This window comes from Oncorhynchus clarkii, chromosome 1 (genome assembly GCF_045791955.1).
Source record: "Oncorhynchus clarkii lewisi isolate Uvic-CL-2024 chromosome 1, UVic_Ocla_1.0, whole genome shotgun sequence".
Classification (NCBI taxonomy): domain Eukaryota; kingdom Metazoa; phylum Chordata; class Actinopteri; order Salmoniformes; family Salmonidae; genus Oncorhynchus; species Oncorhynchus clarkii.
The window spans coordinates 23676273-23695203 of record NC_092147.1 but is presented as its reverse complement, the minus strand read 5'-3'; the positions used below and the strand labels follow the sequence as shown (position 1 = coordinate 23695203).

The 18931-nt window shown below is 43.4% G+C and overlaps 1 protein-coding gene and 1 pseudogene across 1 annotated transcript; both read right to left on the bottom strand.

Annotated features, from left to right (window-relative positions):
• Positions 1-18: 18 nt before the first annotated feature.
• LOC139366157 (Fanconi anemia group A protein-like) lies at positions 19-14466 on the bottom strand (annotated as a pseudogene).
• Positions 14467-14921: 455 nt separating this feature from the next.
• Positions 14922-17351, bottom strand: LOC139415804 (P3 protein-like). Its single transcript, XM_071163911.1, has one exon. It carries the CDS (start codon positions 16819-16821, stop codon positions 15421-15423), a length of 1401 nt encoding a protein of 466 aa, XP_071020012.1. The 5' UTR covers positions 16822-17351; the 3' UTR covers positions 14922-15420.
• Positions 17352-18931: the final 1580 nt, after the last annotated feature.

Genomic DNA, 18931 nt, shown 5'->3' with positions numbered 1-18931 from the left:
CAAAGTAAGCTCACCTCATCAGTTGGGTGCTCGGTCACAGGGAAAGAAGTCTGGCCATCCATAAAGAGCTTGATAAAGGATGAGTAGCAGAGCACAGGAACCCTGGGCCTTCAATGTACTCTCCAACATCTCAGAGTTAAGATGGGGGACCAGGCTGGAAGGGAAACAGAACACAATACACATACAGAACTCGCATATGAACAAGAAAATGGATAACACAGGACAACACTGACAGTTTGACCAAGTAAATATATCTGTAAAATGATAGAGGCATCAGTCTTGCGTATTCCTCTAATGTTACCATGGCTACAGGCTGGTATGGGCCTTGTTCTTGATTTTTTTTAAATTATATATAAATACCCAATATAGCATCAGAGACACAAAATGTTTTATGATAAACATTACAGTTATGTGGTGTTTTGTTAGTGTAAAATGTGTTTTAGTCTGTTGAATATATTACTATTACATTGTTTAGTATGTAGGGCTAGGAGTTCCCTGACCACGTAACCTAACCAGGAAAATATCCTGGCATTGACTAAATCCCACAGCGCCCCCACCTTTCCCACCCACACTACTAGCACTGACTTTGAGGAAAATGTACTTACTATAACTGTGATATTTGGTTGTCCCATCTAGTTATCTTAAGATGAATGCACTGACAAATTGCTCTGGATAAGAGCATCTGCTATATGCCAAAAATGTGTAAAAGTACCTAGGGTGTGAGAAAAATTGTGAGGAGGTCGATCATACAGAGGAACAGCAGAAACACCAGCAGCTGGGGAGAAATGGCAGCAGAAGGAGACGTGAGCCTACATGCCAGTTTCCACAATTAATTACTTAAAAGGGAGTCTCGTGACAATGATCACGTCTCTAATAGAAAACTGCAGAGTCGTTTCCCTTATCATTTGAGTGTTTCTGCTCCTGAATGATGAATCAGAAACTGTTTGTGTGAAGCCAAAGGTTAGTGCTGAGCATGTGAGAGTCAGTGTTTAACTATATGTCACAATTACCAAAATATTCCAATAATATTCCAAGAATCCTACAGTTGCAGCCAAATATAAGGACACCTTTTCACTTTTCTTAAATAACTCCCAATTTCTTTAAAATAAGTTGACATTTAAAAAATGAAGCATTCAAGGAAAAGAACACCCTCCCTACAATCAAAGATGGAGGAGGTTCGATAATGCTGTGGGGTTTCTTTGCTGCCTCTGGAACTGGGGGCCTTGAAAGTGTGCAAGACGTCTTGAAAATATTATCTCTGCTGGAGTCACTTTTATAGATTAACTTTGACACCTCCTTGAAACAGAAGATACAATACAGGAATGACAGAGTCCATCCATTCCCCAAGTCCAGAACAGACTATGGGAAGCGCACAGTACTACATAGAGCCATGACTACATGGAACTCTGTTCCACATCAGGTAACTGATGCAAGCAGTAGAATCAGATTTAAAAAGCAGGTGAAAATTCACCTTATTGAACAGCATGCATACAAACACATGATAACATATGCACTATACACACATGGATTTTGCATTGTAGATATGTGGTAGTGGAGTATGGGCCTGATGTTTTTTTTTTTTTTTAATTGTTTAACTGCCTTAATTTTGCCGGACCCCAGGAAGAGTTGGCAGCAGCTAATGGGGATCCATAATAAATACAAATCAGCAGATTATGAAGGTGTTTTGGAGTGCAATGTTCACTGAAGGTGTTCAAAAACCGTCTCTGATCAAGGTTGTGTGTCTTCCAGTAGGACAACTACCCCAAAAATACATAAAACGCACCCTGGAATGGTTCTCGGAGGACTGGACTGATCTGGAGTGGCGAGCGAAGAGTCCAGATCTGAATCACATCCATAACCTATGGCAAAATCTGAAAAACTGCAGTTGGTGGAGGCCAGCGCTCTTCAGCAGTTTGCTGTGAGTGGGCCAAAGTGCCAGTAGAAAGGTGCAGCAAGCTCAATGATGGCCACTAGAAACATTTGTTGGCCGTTATCTTGGATAAAAGCTGTGCAACCAAGTGCTAGCTCTGGGTTGCCAATTGCAATGTTGAAAATCCAATAAGGTGTGAAGACCAAACTTTTTTTTAAATTTCAACTTATTTTAGAAGAAAGAAGGAATAATTTTAACAAAGTACAAGGGTGCCAATATATTTTGCCTCAACTATATATTAAGAAACCTACGTATGTCTGGGTTTCGTTTTCTTTGCAAGTTGACCTCTGTCCTTTAGGTGGTGTGAAATAGAGTTTCTTAATTGGCTGTGTTATGTGTCCACTCCGTCAAAGCTTACAAACATGGCTAGTGAATCTATTGATCAAACATCTAGGTTGAGTTTGAAAAACTTTATGATAGGGAAAAGAAGTGTCCTCACCTGTCTGTGCTGCTCTGCCAGAGTGCCCTGGCCACTCCCCTGGCCCTCCCATACACAGTGCAGACAGGCTTCCAGGTGCAGAGGCGGGGCAGGGGGAACGGTGCATGACACCCCTTCTTTGAACTAGCACATGAACTCAATCATCACTCTCAAAAATAACATTGAAATAAAAGTAAACATTTAGTTTGTATAGGAGTATTATCAGTAAATGTTCTATATACACAGGCATGTATGCATGATCCTGTTTTATCTGTAGGCCCACAAGTGACAGTCAGCCAGGACCTGCAGCTGCTGAGGCAGGGGCTGTCCGTCAGTAAGGCGACACCAGAGACACCAACACAGGGGAGAGACAGCCCCACTAATGCTGTCCAACACACACACAAATTACACTCAGTCAGCATCATATATTAAAACTCTCAGATTAAGGTGTACTTCACCTCAGATTAACAATCAGAAGTGTTCCTGGTAGTATAATGTACTGTACACTAGCAGAGACGAGGAGCAGTGAAGACTGATCGGGATTTGGTTATGTTCACTTCTCCTGATGGACAGTTACAGCTTAGGGGACAGCCCCTGCCATGAGCACAGTCTATGAAAAATAAAAAAAGGGAAGATATTCCAATTTCTTATGATAAATATCACAATATGTTGTGTCTACCCATGTCTATAGCAGTACAGCTAATAATCTAAGAATGGAACCAATTTACTGTTAATAAGTGTGCTGTGAGATGGTAGTGCAACAGGCCAGCTTGGATATTGCCCTTCCTTAATACACAAAGAGATGCAGTATAACAATAATAATCAAATCTGGGAAACACATCATAGTATTTCTGTAAAAATAAGGGTCTTGATTTCAACAGGTTTAGTCAAGATGAGAAGTGAACTATGGATTCACACATGTATTCAGACTGTAGCCAACTTAATCATCCTGCTCTGTTATAGTCCATGCTTCCCTCCCTCTCTTAACCCCTATATGGGCACACCTGATACTAGTTGATATATTCCATGATGGTCTCACAGTCCAGAGTCCTCTTCACTCTGATTTCAAAACAGTACTGATACTGAACTGACTTCAACAATGTCTATTGGATGGGTTACAGATCAGTCCAATACTGACCCTGTCTGCTGGTCCATGATGGCGTTAGGAATGTGTGAGCAGACTGTCCTCATGTCTCCTGCACAGCTCCCTTGGTCCTCAGGAGAGGGACAAGGTTTAAGACTGTGCAGGTTTTAATCTGTTGCCTCACCTGGTATTCTGGGAGTTTTACTAGGAGACGGAAGAGGGGCGTGTTTCCATAGCGCCAAGTCAAATTTCCTCCCAGTCGTATTTGTGTCAGTAACACTCTTCCACAACCCATGATTCTCCTGCTCACCCTGTCTGTCTGCCTCCACATGCTCAGATTCCCCACTCGCTTCAATCGGCAACCTCCTCGCAGCTGGCATTAGTCTGGAAATGAGGTACAGCATCTGCAAATACACACGCGCACATGCACACACACCAATTCAGGGCTAGACAGGACATGTCTCTGTGCAGTCAAGCAGAGAGGTACAACTGTAGGCGTATGTGACATTCCGCTACAACAGCAGCCCCCTTCTGCTTGCATAAAGGGCATCTCAGAGTGTGGCTGGGTGATAAGAATCATTTCAGTGACACTGGGAAAATAACATGCATACCGGTACCTTTTTATGGAGGCTGCAGGGATGATTCTACTGCTGCGGTTCAAACTGTGACTCAATCCTACAGAGCCCATAGTAAACCTACAGCCACGCAGAATCTGGCCAACAAAAACAAAGCAGTCCACATAAATACATACTATTGTGATAGCACTGTCCTATTGAGCTAAAGTTAACTGTGCCTTTTGGTTTACAATATACTGTATAATTAGTATCATGTCATCCTAGATGCTGAGGGTCCCTCTCCAGTCTCACCCACCTAACACAGAAGAGCATGTTGGTTTTGGGCAGGGCAAGGCAGTGGCCAGTGACTCCGGAACAGACACAGAGCCGGGCAGCAGGGGTGGGCACAGCTGCACAAGGGGGCACTGGGCCTGGGAGGCATGAAGGTGCACAATTCAATGATCCCCCCCTATAGGGAAGGACGAAATAAGACTATGAGAGGCTATAAGAAAAAGCAGAGGGGGTAAGAAAGAGCGAGAGAGAGGGAAAATGAGATGGAGAAAGAGAGAGAGAGGGAAAATGAGATGGAGAGAGCGGGAAAATGAGATGGAGAGAGTGAGAGAGAGGGAAAGTGAGATGGAGAGAGTGAGAGAGAGGGAAAGTGAGATGGAGAGAGCGAGAGATAAAAAAATATATACAGTGCCTTGCGAAAGTATTCGGCCCCCTTGAACTTTGCGACCTTTTGCCACATTTCAGGCTTCAAACAAAGATATAAAACTGTATTTTTTTGTGAAGAATCAACAACAAGTGGGACACAATCATGAAGTGGAACGACATTTCAAACTTTTCGCAAACTTTTTTTAACAAATCAAAAACTGAAAAATTGGGCGTGCAAAATTATTCAGCCCCCTTAAGTTAATACTTTGTAGCGCCACCTTTTGCTGCGATTACAGCTGCAAGTCACTTGGGGTATGTCTCTATCAGTTTTGCACATCGAGAGACTGACAGTTTTTCCCATTCCTCCTTGCAAAACAGCTCAAGCTCAGTGAGGTTGGATGGAGAGCATTTGTGAACAGCAGTTTTCAGTTCTTTCCACAGATTCTCGATTGGATTCAGGTCTGGACTTTGACTTGGCCATTCTAACACCTGGATATGTTTATTTTTTAACCATTCCATTGTAGATTTTGCTTTAAGTTTTGGATCATTGTCTTGTTGGAAGACAAATCTCCGTCCCAGTCTCAGGTCTTTTGCAGACTCCATCAGGTTTTCTTCCAGAATGGTCCTGTATTTGGCTCCATCCATCTTCCCATCAATTTTAACCATCTTCCCTGTCCCTGCTGAAGAAAAGCAGGCCCAAACCATGATGCTGCTACCACCATGTTTGACAGTGGGGATGGTGTGTTCAGCTGTGTTGCTTTTACGCCAAACATAACGTTTTGCATTGTTGCCAAAAAGTTCAATTTTGGTTTCATCTGACCAGAGCACCTTCTTCCACATGTTTGGTGTGTCTCCCAGGTGTCTTGTGGCAAACTTTAAATGACACTTTTTATGGATATCTTTAAGAAATGGCTTTCTTCTTGCCACTCTTCCATAAAGGCCAGATTTGTGCAATATACGACTGTCCTATGGACAGAGTCTCCCACCTCAGCTGTAGATCTCTGCAGTTCATCCAGAGTGATCATGGGCCTCTTGGCTGCATCTCTGATCAGTCTTCTCCTTGTATGAGCTGAAAGTTTAGAGGAACGGCCAGGTCTTGGTAGATTTGCAGTGGTCTGATACTCCTTCCATTTCAATATTATCGCTTGCACAGTGCTCCTTGGGATGTTTAAAGCTTGGGAAATCTTTTTGTATCCAAATCCGGCTTTAAACTTCTTCACAACAGTATCTCGGACCTGCCTGGTGTGTTCCTTGTTCTTCATGATGCTCTCTGCGCTTTTAACGGACCTCGGAGACTATCACAGTGCAGGTGCATTTATACGGAGACTTGATTACACACAGGTGGATTGTATTTATCATCATTAGTCATTTAGGTCAACATTGGATCATTCAGAGATCCTCACTGAATTTCTGGAGAGAGTTTGCTGCACTAAAAGTAAAGGGGGTGAATAATTTTGCACGTCCAATTTTTCAGTTTTTGATTTGTTAAAAAAGTTTGAAATATCCAATAAATGTCGTTCCACTTCATGATTGTGTCCCACTTGTTGTTGATTCTTCACAAAAAAATACAGTTTTATATCTTTATGTTTGAAGCCTGAAATGTGGCAAAAGGTTGCAAAGTTCAAGGGGGCCGAATACTTTCGCAAGGCACTGTATATATGGACACCTAGTTGTGGAGCAGGTCCCACATGCGGTGCAGGAGGGCAGTGAGCAGCTGTCTGTGTCCCAGCAGGATGTTGACAAACTGGGACACCCAGGGGCTCGGTCTTGGGTCACAGAGCACATTAAGCTCAAAGGAGAGAAGTGCAGTTTTAAGCTGACTTGCAGTTACACTTGTGGAGGCTAAGAAGAACATAATATACACAACTATGTGCAGATGGACTGGAAAGAAAATCAAGTAGTGACAATTCTGTATTATTTGGTGGGCTTATTCCGGAGGCGTCCAAAAGTCTCTGGCAGAAGCTCCTGAGGATCATGTTCTCCACCTGAACATAGACAGGACAGACAAACAGTGTGAGAGACCGAAACAGTGAGTGTGGCATCAGAAATAACTAGAACGACAGACAAAAAGAGTAGGAAACTAAATAGTTGAGACAGAGCAGAGGAGAAAAACAGTAGAAGAGAGGGAGAAATGCAGAGACAGGAGGACAGTTGGCAGTTCCTGGCATTCCTTACGACTTTATTGTGCACCTCAGGGGAAGTCGACTCATCTACATGAAGCTTGATGATTGTCTGGCCAACCAGTTCCTCAGCACATTCAGGGAACACAATACTCAGCGTGTGGAAGATCCTGGCCAGACAACTCTGTCAAGTCAGAGATAATAAGACTGGTTTGATTTGTGTGTGTGTGTTTTTTGTTTAACTATTTGAACAAACAACTGGAATCAACATACACAAAACATCTGTATCAGACTCAAAGCGATAACAGAAAACTGTGTGGTCAGTCAGTGGTTGTATGGCTGTGAGTGTGAATACCAGAACAGACTTTTTGAGTGAATCTATGAAATTCATCCTGATATCAGGCTTTACATGCAGCTGACTGGACAGAGACAACTAATACAATACCTGGACAGAGCATGTGAACACACCATTCAATAAAATCCATTAATTTTAAAGCAAGAGAGAATAAGTCTTACCACACGTGGAGTTAGGAGGGCAGGGAGAAAACGAGTCAGGAAATATGGCCTTCTGAACATGCTGGAGTAGGAAAAGAGTGCAAGTGTGGCGACACATAATAAAAGACACAGTGCAGAACACAATACGACATGTATAAGTCATCAGTACATTGATCTCAATAGGTGATTTGTGAGAGTTATGCAGTATGTTGATGCTAGATTTTTAGGGTACCTACCAGCCCTCCATGATGACTGTGGCAGATATCCTTCCTGTGCTCTCAAATAAAGATACTGCCTTGCCCACATCCTGACCTGCCTGACACTGGGGCTGAGAAGGAAGATTGCACACAAACACACAAGACTGATACACACATAATTAACACATGAAAAACATTAATTGAAGAGATACAACCAGCAGAGAGCGCTCAAACCTGCACAAGAGCTCCTGCCCTAGAGACATCCTCATAAAGGCCAATCTCCTGCAGACAGAGAGAGAGATGGACCCTGTTCATACAGCTGGAGGAGAGGAGATGATTGAGCTGCTGAATGAGAGGGTTTGTGGTATGGTAAGTCAACCAGTCAGAGTTATTTACATTGGAATAACTGGGTTGTCTCAGCTGATCTATATACGCCTCACATACTGGTTCAGTGACTCTCTAGGCCCTACCTTCAGGTCAGCCAGTCTGGTCTTGGCAAGGGAACCAGTCAGACTAAAGGCCCAGTCCAGCAGTAAAGTGTTAAAGCAGAGCCAGAGTATCTGTCACCTGACCTTCAGGTACTGCGGGGGTCAAAGAACACTATGTCCGACAGGAACTTCAGCAGGAAAACCACAGACTTCTTACTGTTCCAATGGTAACTGCTGGCACCGCCGAAACACATCCAGGAAGACAGGAGAGAAGTCAACTTTGTCTAAGAGGCCCAAATATAAGAAGAGAGGGGACCAACATATTGGTATTCTAGTAGCCACTAACTAAACTCTGAGGGGACTAGCCTTAAACCATTCACTGTATGAGGGGAAAATACCAGGCCCTTCCAGTGCACCCTTACAGGCCAGGAGGAAAGCAGTGATCATGTTCTCCAAGTCAAGTGCTCCCGAGTGGTGCAGCGGTCTAAGACACTGCATCACAGTGCTAGAGGGAGTCCCATGGGGCGGCGCACAATTGGCCCAGAATCGTCCAGGTTAGGGGAAGGTTTGAACGGGGGTAGGCCCTCATTGTACAAAATAATTTGTTCTTAACGGACTTGCATAGTTAAATAAAGGTTAAATAAAAAAAGACCCCTCAAATGCTGAGCTTAGGAACCTGGACAGGGGCTCTGATGTACAAAGAGAGAAATGTCATTTTTTATTGATTTATTTTACCTTAATTTAACTAGGCAAGTCAGTTAAGAACAAATTCTTATTTACAATGACGGCCTACACCGGCCAAACCCGGACGATGCTGGGCCAATTGTGCGCCGTCCTGTGGGACTCCCAATCCTGGCCGGTTGTGATACAGCCTGGATTCTAACCAGGGTGTCTGTAGTGACGCCTCTAGCACTGAGATGCAGTGCCTTAGAACGCTGCGCCACTCGGGAGCCCATAGGAGCATTGTTGGAAATAACTGTGTGTGTGTGTGTGTGTGTGTGTGTGTGTGTGTGTGTGTGTGTGTGTGTGTGTGTGTGTGTGTGTGTGTGTGTGTACCTTTGAGGCTTGGCTGGGTGTTTGGATTGTACATGAGCAGGGTGGAGACAGGAGAGCACATGCTTCCAGTTAACCTCACGAGTCTCCAGTACTTACTGCAGTTGAGACAGCAGCTCCTCTACCTTGAATATCACTGCCAACTAGGACAGAGAAAGAGAAAGGGATAGATGTTATATCACACCACAGATACAGTCACATCACAACTCTCTATTATAAGGTCACACTTGTTTTTCTATAGACCAGTTTTAACATACCCTACTGTAATTTCACAATGTCCTGTAAAAACACCCTAATGTCATAACTCACACCCACAGGTACATCATCATTCACTTCAGATGTATGTGGTCAGTCACACACATACACACCAATACCTCACAAACAACTACATGACAAAATACATATTTGGAAGAGCAGCTCACATTAACCAGACATGGTAATGTATTTATAGATGTACTAAGGTATATATAGATGTTTCCTTAGAACAGAGCACCAACCATTTACATTACGAAACAAGGAGGTCAACAGTATGCAGGTTTTAGCAAAGCCCCACTCTCTTTGCATGGCAATGGTATCAGATACTATGTAGAATATAGGTAGAGGAGAACACAGATGAGATAGATGATATAGATGGCTGTTTTACAAGAGGCCCTATATTAAAGAGAGATGTCAATGATAACATATTCTGTGATATTCTTCATAGTCTGTAGGTGAGTGAATGAGACAGAGTGGGAGAAGAAACAGCACAGTGCATCAGGTGATAGACACACCGCACAAGGAAGCATCAAACATCTGTACCCTTTTCCAACAAAAAGAGATCCATAATATTCACTCTTGTATGTATTATTATGTATGTTTTATAATTCTGTTTGATTAGCAGCCTTTTCCACTTCACCATCATTCAGCTGCTGTTTCACCAGTATTCAGCACACCTAAAATAAAATAAAAACACAGGTTCAGAAATGAATATTAGCAGTTGGATAAGATACAGCCTCTGTCTATTGAATGCAGTTTCGAGCTGCAATGAGAGGGGACATTCAAACTCACAGGAGAGCATGTCATCCAGCACTGAACAGCAAACCAGGGAGAGCCTCCTGCATGGTCTCGTCAAAACCAGCTCGCACCAACACCGTTACCACAGCTGCAACACAATACATCGTTGGATGTATACAGACTGATGTGAGGTGAATGGCAGATAACAATATATGTACACTTTATTCAGAAAGTATTCAGACCTCTTCCCTTTTTAGACATTTTGTTACGTTACAGCCTTATTCTAAAATTGATTACATTTTTTTCCCCCTCAATCTACACACAATACCCCATGATGACAAAGTGAAAACAGGTTTTTAGAAATGTTTGCTAATGTATTAACAATAAAAAACAAAATAACTTATTTACATTTGCTATGTGACTCGAAATTGAGCTCAGGTGCATGCTGTTTCCATTGATCATCCTTGAGATGTTTCTACAACTTGATTAGAATTCACCTGTAGTATATTCAATTGATTGGAAATTATTTGGAAAGGCACACACTTGTCTATATAAGGTCTGACAGTTGAGAGTGCAAGTCAGAGCAAAAGCCCAGCCCCGAGGTTGAAGGAATTGTCCGTAGAGCTCAGAGACAGGATTGTGTTGAGGCACAGATCTGGGTAAGGGTACCAAAAACAATTTTGCAGCATTAAAGGTCCCCAAGAACACAGTGCCCTCCATCATTCTTAAATGGAAGAAGCTTGGAACTTCCAAGACTCTTCCTAGAGCTGGCCGCCTGGCCAAACTGAGCAATCGGGAGAGAAGTGCCTTGGTCAGGGAGGTGACCAAGAACCTGATGGTCACTCTGACAGAGCTCCAGAGTTCCTCTGTGGAGATGGTAGAACCTTCCAGAGGGACAACCATCTCTGCAGCACTCCACCAAATCAGGCCTTGATGTTAGAGTGGCCAAACGGAAGTCACTCCTCAGTAAAAGGCAAATGACAGCGCACTTGTAGTTTGCCAAAAAGGCACCTAGAGGACTCTTAAGACCATGAAAAACAAGATTCTCTGGTCTGATGAAACCAACATTGAACTCTTTGACCTGAATGCCAAGCGTCATGTCTGGAGAAAATCAGGCACCATCCCTACGGTGAAGCATGGTGGTGGCAGCATCATGCTGTAGGGATGTTTTTCAGTGGCGGAGACTGGGAAATTGGTCAGGATTGAGGGAAAGATGAACGGTGCAAAGTACAGAGAGAGCTTTCATGAAAACCTGCTCCAGAGCACTCAGGACCTCAGACTGGGGTGAAAGTTCACCTTCCAACAGGACAACGACCATAAACACACAGTCAAGAGAATGCAGGAGTGGCTTCAGGACAAGTCTCTGAATGTCCTTGACTGGCCCAGCCAGAGCCCCGACTTGAAGCCGATCAAACATCTCTGGAGAGACCTGAAAATAGCTGTGCTGTGACGCTCAACATCCAACCTGACAGAGCTTGAGAGGATCTGCAGATAAGAATGGGAAAAATTGATAATGTTACAGGTACATTTCCATTTCACATTATAAGTTCACAAAACCTGTATGCTGCCACTCAAAATAAAAAAAATATAGTAAGAAATACGTAAAGTTGAATAATTAATAATAAATTCAGTATTAACAGGAAAATAAATTCCCTCCAACCGCATCGATCCAACATGTATCCATCCAAAAGTATTTTATGAAATCAAACTAATAGCTAATTATTTTGATTAAATGCATCTTAACACAATGAACAGAGGCAATTTGAATGACCATCTAAATATCAATCTCCTCCGACAGGACATGGGACAAACAGATGAATGTATTATCAGGGTTGGCAAGGCTAACATTTCAGTCTCTGTCTATCTTGCTGATCGATCCATTGAAGGTAAATGGCACCAGCTAGTCCATTAGAGCTACACTGTCACTGGGATGATGAAAATGTCTACGACAGCAGTAATGTGAGGTACAACAGTTTATTACTCTAAACAGACACATTGTTTAGTCACTGAACAGAATGTTCCTCTATTAAGTTGTTCCTCGTTCTCCCCTGAACAGGCAGTTAACCCACTGTTCCTAGGCCGTCATTGAAAATAAGAATTTGTTCTTAACTGACTTGCCTGGTTAAATAAAGGTAAATAAATAAACAGCACCAATGGTGCAAGAACATCGACTTGAAGGCAATTTCAGTACAGCTATGACTATGAGCTATCCATCCATACCGTTGATGGACCAGATGAGACTAGCCCTGGTTCATAATTGTATCTGTCTCTATTTTGTGTGAGAATGGCTCATATGCAAAAGTCTGAACATAAGATGAGAGAATTGTATGCCCTTCAGAGAGTCTTCCTTTGTTTGTCGTTCCAGTGAATAGGCCTACTGGAGATACAAGCACACACAAATGAGAATATTGTTGAGGATTTCCTGGGAATTCCACCCATGTTTTCCTGGACACCTTGGCACTGCGGCAAGAAACCTGCTCATAGAAGGTGAAAACAACTCATTAAAATGTAATCCCATCTGTCTCATGAATTTTTAAGTGTTTTCTTCCCTATTGTGTCACTAAACCACAGCATAGGAAGTGTAAATACTGCAGCTGCTGGAACAGTGTCATGAAATCACCTGTCAACCTGTAAAGTACAGTGGACACTGCTACCTGGGAGAAACAATCTGAGCTGTCGCTCAAGTGGACGTGACACTGTCCTTGCACCCACAGCAGGTACTTCACCCATTTCTCTAATGGAAGTGACACTTTAGGCATTTCCTCAAAGTACAACTTACAAAGAGGCACTTTGCTTAGTTTGCGTAGGATTTTACAAACCACACAGCTCATATGGTAACCTCTTGGCTCTGTAGCACCAAGAAGAGAAATATCATACCAGGTAAATTAGAGTATATAGTGTGTATCTGTGAAATAGTTTAGGCCCTATGTCTCCGTCTGTCTCTGTGCAGCAGAATACGAGGTGGAATGCATGGGCTGAAATCTGTGGTTATCAAAGGTCAAATTACCATTGCAAGTGAGGCTGAGCAGCTGTTGAGCCTTTCATTGAAATTACAGACAGGGGGTGCATGGCAGTGAGAGAGAGGGAAAGAGACATGCATGCATTGACAAAATTGATGACTCCCATTGGTAGTGGCATGATTGTAACTCACCATGTGAATTTACATCATTTTCATGCAAAGCTTAAAATCCTTAAAATACCTTTGGCTAAAAATTGTCCCAACAGGTTTTCAGTATATGGCAATTTGTAATGGAAACACAAGATGGACTTGCCACAAAAATATTCTAGGATTTTACTATTGTTTCCCAAAATACAACTTTACCCATAAACCCCTACCTGTTTTCCAATAGAAAAGTGTCAATAATTGACAGGAATAAGGAAATAGTTCATGATTTGGGGGGTAGTTGAGTTATACCTTAATTTACTGTTTTAACTATCAGGTCTCATTTACAGGAAAACAAAATACAGTGGCTCCCCACTTCGCACAGCAGTGAAGTACGCGAATATTGATAAAGCCCCTTCAGCCCATAGACTTCAGCATACATGCTACTTTCCTGAGCTCCCACGTCTTGTGCCAAAACCAAGCTCCAATGCCGTTTCCCACTACAAATAGGCAGAGAAACACAGTAATTAAAATACTTGAGTGGTGTAAAAGGGATAAACACTTACAAAAGTGCCTTTTACAAAACGTTCACTCCCCTAAGGTGTCAGTTTTGCTTTTGCCAGAAAATGAATACATAGAGTGCATTCGGGAAAGTATTCCGATGCCTTGACTTTTTCCAAATTCTGTTACGTTATAGCCTTATTCTAAAATGAAATCAATTGTTTTATCCCCCATCACTTTACACATAATAACCCATAATGACAAAGCAAAAACTGGTTTTGAGAATTTTTTGTAAAAAAAAAAAAAAAACTCAATCACATTAACATAAGTATTCAGGTCCTTTACTGAGTACTTTGTTGAAGCACCTTTGGCAGCGGTTACATCCTCAAGTCTTCTTGGGTATGACGCTACATGCTTGGCACCCCTGTATTTGGAGAGTTTCTCCCATTCTTCTCTGCAGATCCTCTCAAGCGCTGTCAGGTTGGATGGGAGTGTGGCTGCACAGCTATTTTCAGGTCTCTCCAGAGATGTTCGATCGGCTTCAAGTCGGGGCTCTGGCTGGGCCACTCAAGGACATTCAGAGACTTGTCCCGAAGCCACTCCTGCATTGTCTTGGCTGTGTGCTTGAACCTTCACCCCAGTCTGAGGTCCTGGGAGCAGATTTTCTTCAAGGACCTCTCTGTACTTTGCTCCATTCATCTTTCCCTCGATCTTGACTAATCTCCCTGTCCCTGCCGCTGAAAAACATCCCCACAGCATGATGCAGTCACCACCATGCTTAAACGTAGGGATGGTGCCAGGTTTCCACCAGACATGACGCTTGGCATTCAGGCCAAAGAGATACATCTGAGTTTTATCACACCAGAGAATCTTGTTTCTCATGATCTGAGAGTCTTTAGGTGCCTTTTTGGCAAACTCCAAGTGGGCTGTCATGTGCCTTTTACTGAGGAGTGGCTTCTGTCTAGTCACACTACCAGTCACTACCACACTACCAGTCATAACATGCCCTCTCACAAAGACCTACGAACTACACCAAAAATATATATTGAAAACTACAACCTCCATTTCAGGAGTAAGAAGGCTTAGAAACATTAGGTAACCACATAACATGCAAACATAGATGTGTTATGAGATGTTATGTTTTAACACAAATGCAAATACACAATGCAAAGAGACATGCAAATGTCCTTGCATTGGCGCACACAAAGACACCTGTTGAATCAGTCCACAAATATTATGCACAGGCAAATATTGTCACGGAAACACCCTCAGAAACAAAGGTACTGGCTATATTGTTCAGCTGTGCTGCAGCACAATCTTTATTTTAGTACGTCTCAGTGTTAAGATTCCTTGTTTAAATAAAGATCCTCCTTGGACAAACTCAAGACTGCTTTTATGAATGCTTTTATTTCTTTACGTCTCCTCTTTATAAAGTACATGGACTCTTAGAAAACCATATTTGAATCCAGAACAAAAAAATTAGTAACAGTAGTTTTCAAACACCATACTTTTCCATCTGACAAACAATCAGTTTTCAAAACCATTCCCATTCCTTTGACACATAGACCTCTTGTAAACAAATCAATAATTTCAATTACAAAAAATGTTTTATAGAAAAATATATTTTCTTTAATAGGTATTTCTCTTCTTCGGCCTATTTACATGAGGTACTCTTCAGTACAATCTCATTAAAAAATGAAGAAAAAAGAGGGTTAGCGGGAAAAGGCCTTTGGTTTCAAGAAAAAAGACATGATTTAAAATGTCCATTCGCTGTCCTGTGTAAACAGTGTCAATGTCAATGATTGTTTTCATATTGTTGTGTGTGATTTGTAGCCAACACTCTGGGACCTCCACAGGTTTGGTTTAGAACAGAAACTTGGTCTACAATCAGGTTTCAGTCCGGGTGGTGGGGGTACAGAACTTTCGATGGGCAAAGTGACCGAGGACGATGAGGAGCATCTCAGAGGTGCTGCTGAGCGCCACTATGAAGGGCGCTTGGGACGCAAAGTCAGCCTCCGCCCGCCGGAACGACAGCTGCATAACCGCCAGCGCCAGGAGACTGTTCTGCACCCCCACCTCAATACTGACCGTCTTCCTCTGTGGCACTGCCAGCCCTGCCAGCTTCCCCATCCCAAACCCCAGCAGCAGCCCAAACATGGGCACAGTCACCCCCGCAACCACTATCTGAGGTCTCACGTTGGCCAGGATAGACGCCCCCATCTGGTAGGCCATGAAGATGCCACCCACGATGAGCACGAAGCTGAAGGGCCGGATCAGTGCCAGCAGCACGCGGGTAAGTTTGGGCAGACGTAGCTTCACCAGCATGCCCAGGGAGATGGGGATGGCAATGAAGAGAAGGGTGCCCAGGATCTTGATAAAGGGCACGTGGAGGGCAGCGTGGACACCCAGTAGCCTGCCGTACAGGGCAGAGGACAGGGGCATGGCTGCTGCAGCTACAACTGTGGACACCAGGGTCATGGAGATGGCTAGGGTGACGTCCCCGCCCAGTAGCAGGCTGTAGAGGTAGCCTCCGCCGCCGCCCGGGGCAGAGCATGTGATGACCAGGCCCAGGGAGAGGGCCTTTGGCAGGGAACCCAGCCTGGACAGACCATAGGCGTACAGTGGCATGACCAGGAACTGCCCTGCAACCCCCAAGAGGAGGGGCACAGGCTTCCGCAGGAGACCCCTCAGCACCTCTACCTCTACCTTGCACCCGAAGGCACACTTGTTGATGAAGATGAGCGGCAGCAAGGCAAATAGGACAGGGTTCTCAGAAAAGTGGGACAGCACGCCTGACTGTATGAGCCCGGCAGCTGGGTCATCCCTGCCAGGTGCCACCCTGATGCAGTAGTCTGTCCTTTCTTCAATTACAACAGGGAAAGAATCCTGGTCCAACTTCAATAGCTGGATGAGCAGTTGTGCCCGACCCGGTAACCCAGACTTTATGCTGATGATGAAACTCTTCACGGGCCCCGCATGACTGTTACTTACATTCAGGATGGAAAGAACCTCCGAGTCCAAGGAGCTTACATTGACCGTCTGCTTCCAGCTCTCGCGGCCCTTCGTACTTACGGCGCTTCGGTATTGACTGGAGATTACAATCACGCCCTTAGTGTTTTCGGGAAACTCAAATTCTTGGGAGGTCCCGTCCCCGATTTGTATATACCTTCTGTTACTGTCGGCCGTCACGTTCATGTTGTTGTTGTCTGTCAGGGACCTGCCCTCCGTTGGCGGATCTGTTCCTCTCGTTATCAAGAAGAGACAACAGAATGCAAATAGCGTCCTCATTGTTAGGTGCGCCGCAAATACACGCTGCTCCCCAGCCTGCGACCTCCCCAGTCCGTCTTAAACCGCCTCCCTTTTACAGAACGTGATAAAAACTTCTCAGATCCCCTGATACAATAGCTACGTATGTAGCGGGGTCTACATTCCTTCTGGTACCCATTTAGCTTTACCCGTGTTCTTGCTCTCTTTCTACCGGAATTTAAACATCACCCCGCCCCATCCGACTTGAACGCTGCTTAAATTCCAATAAAAAAAATGCTGTCATATTTGACCGATATCAGACGATACACGAATCATTTTTTTGTGCTAAGAAGAAATATCTGCCTCGGAGAACCGTCGCCTCGAGTTCCGGTTTTTATTGTCTCTATGCCAACTGTCACCACCGCCGTTTCCCCCTGATTTCTTCTCTTATTTCACTCACTCGCTAAGACTTATTTAATCCAATCAGAGAAGCCCCTAGCGTTAACTCTCTTTTTTTGAGTTGACTCTCTAGGTCCCTTACCAAAATAAGCACCAACGTCACTTGAGAAAAATCTAATTGCGGGGGTGTTCTTTCTTCCATGCGTGGGCTGCATTCTCAGCATCATAGAGGATACACCGTTTATTTATGGGGGAGGACCCACTGCAAAATGCTGTGGTCATGTTATGTTGACTAAAGGAAAATGGTGGAATAAGATAAACATAGTCCAAAACATATAAACTGCAGTTCATTGTGGCTGGAGATATTTTCCTTTATTTAGTTATTCTGCCCTTACAAAAAAAGATTGCAGTTTTGAAACCGCAGTTAAAGTGCAGTAACTAGCCAATTGTGGTATTTTGGAAGCAGTAATTGCTGAATAACTGCAGTGCACTGTTTTCTTATACTGAACAAAAATACGCAACAATTTCAAATATTTTACTGAGTTACAGTTCGCATAAAGAAATCAGTCAATTGAAATATATTGATTAGGCCCTAATCTATGGATTTTATATGACTGAAAATACTAATATGCATATGTTGTTCACAGATACCTTAAAAAAAAAAGTAGGGGTGTGGATCAGAAAACCAGTCAGTATCTAGCGTGACCACACGCTGTCGTATGCATCGTTCCAGAGCATCCCAAACATGCTCAATGCTCTGGTGAGTATGCAATCCAGAACTGGGACATTTTCAGCTTCCAGGGAATTGTGTACAGATTCTTGCGACATGGGGCCATGCATTATCATGATGGCGGATGAATGGCACGACAATGGGCCTCAGGATCTCGTCACGGTATCTCTATGCATTCAAATTGCCATCAACAAATGCAATTGTGTTCATTGTCCGTAGCTTATGCCTGCTCATACCATAACTCCACCACCATGGTGCACACTATGGGACACTCTGTTCACTAAGTTGACATCATCAAACTGCTCAACCACACAACGCCATACACGTGGTCTGTGGTTATAAGGCCGGTTGGACGTACTGCCAAATTCTCTAAAACAATGTTACAATGTTACAATGGCTTACGGTTGAGAAATGTACATTCAATTATCTGGCAACAGCTCTGGTTGTCATTCCTGCAGTCAGTATGCCAATTGCACACTCCCTCAAAATGTTAGACATCTGTGGCACTGTGTTGTGTGACAAAACTGCACATTTTAGAGTGGCCTTTTATTGTTCCCAGCACAAGGTGCACCTGTGTAATGATCATGCTGTTTAATCTGTCAGGTGGATGGATTTTCTTGGCAAAGGATAAATGCTCACTAACAGGGATGTAAAAGAATGTGTGCACAAAATTTCTGAGAAATAAGCTTCTTCTGCATATGGAACATTTCTGGGATCTTTTATTTCAGCTCATAAAACATGACACAAACTTTACATGTTGCGTTTATATTTTTGTTCAGCATAGTGTGTGAGAGGGGGAGCACCTGGTATGTTTGTCGAGCAGAAGGGTGGATTTAAGGTGTTCAAGCTAGTCTGTTCTAGACCAGATATTTGATGTCTGGTAAGCTCTTGAATAACACATCCTCTGTGTGCTATAGAAAATCTAGGTTGAACCTAGTAGGCAACTTGAGATTTTGTAACCTTTATGGTTTTTTCTATGGAGAAACTTGTCAAGTCTATGAGACCATGCTGCAACGGAAGCTT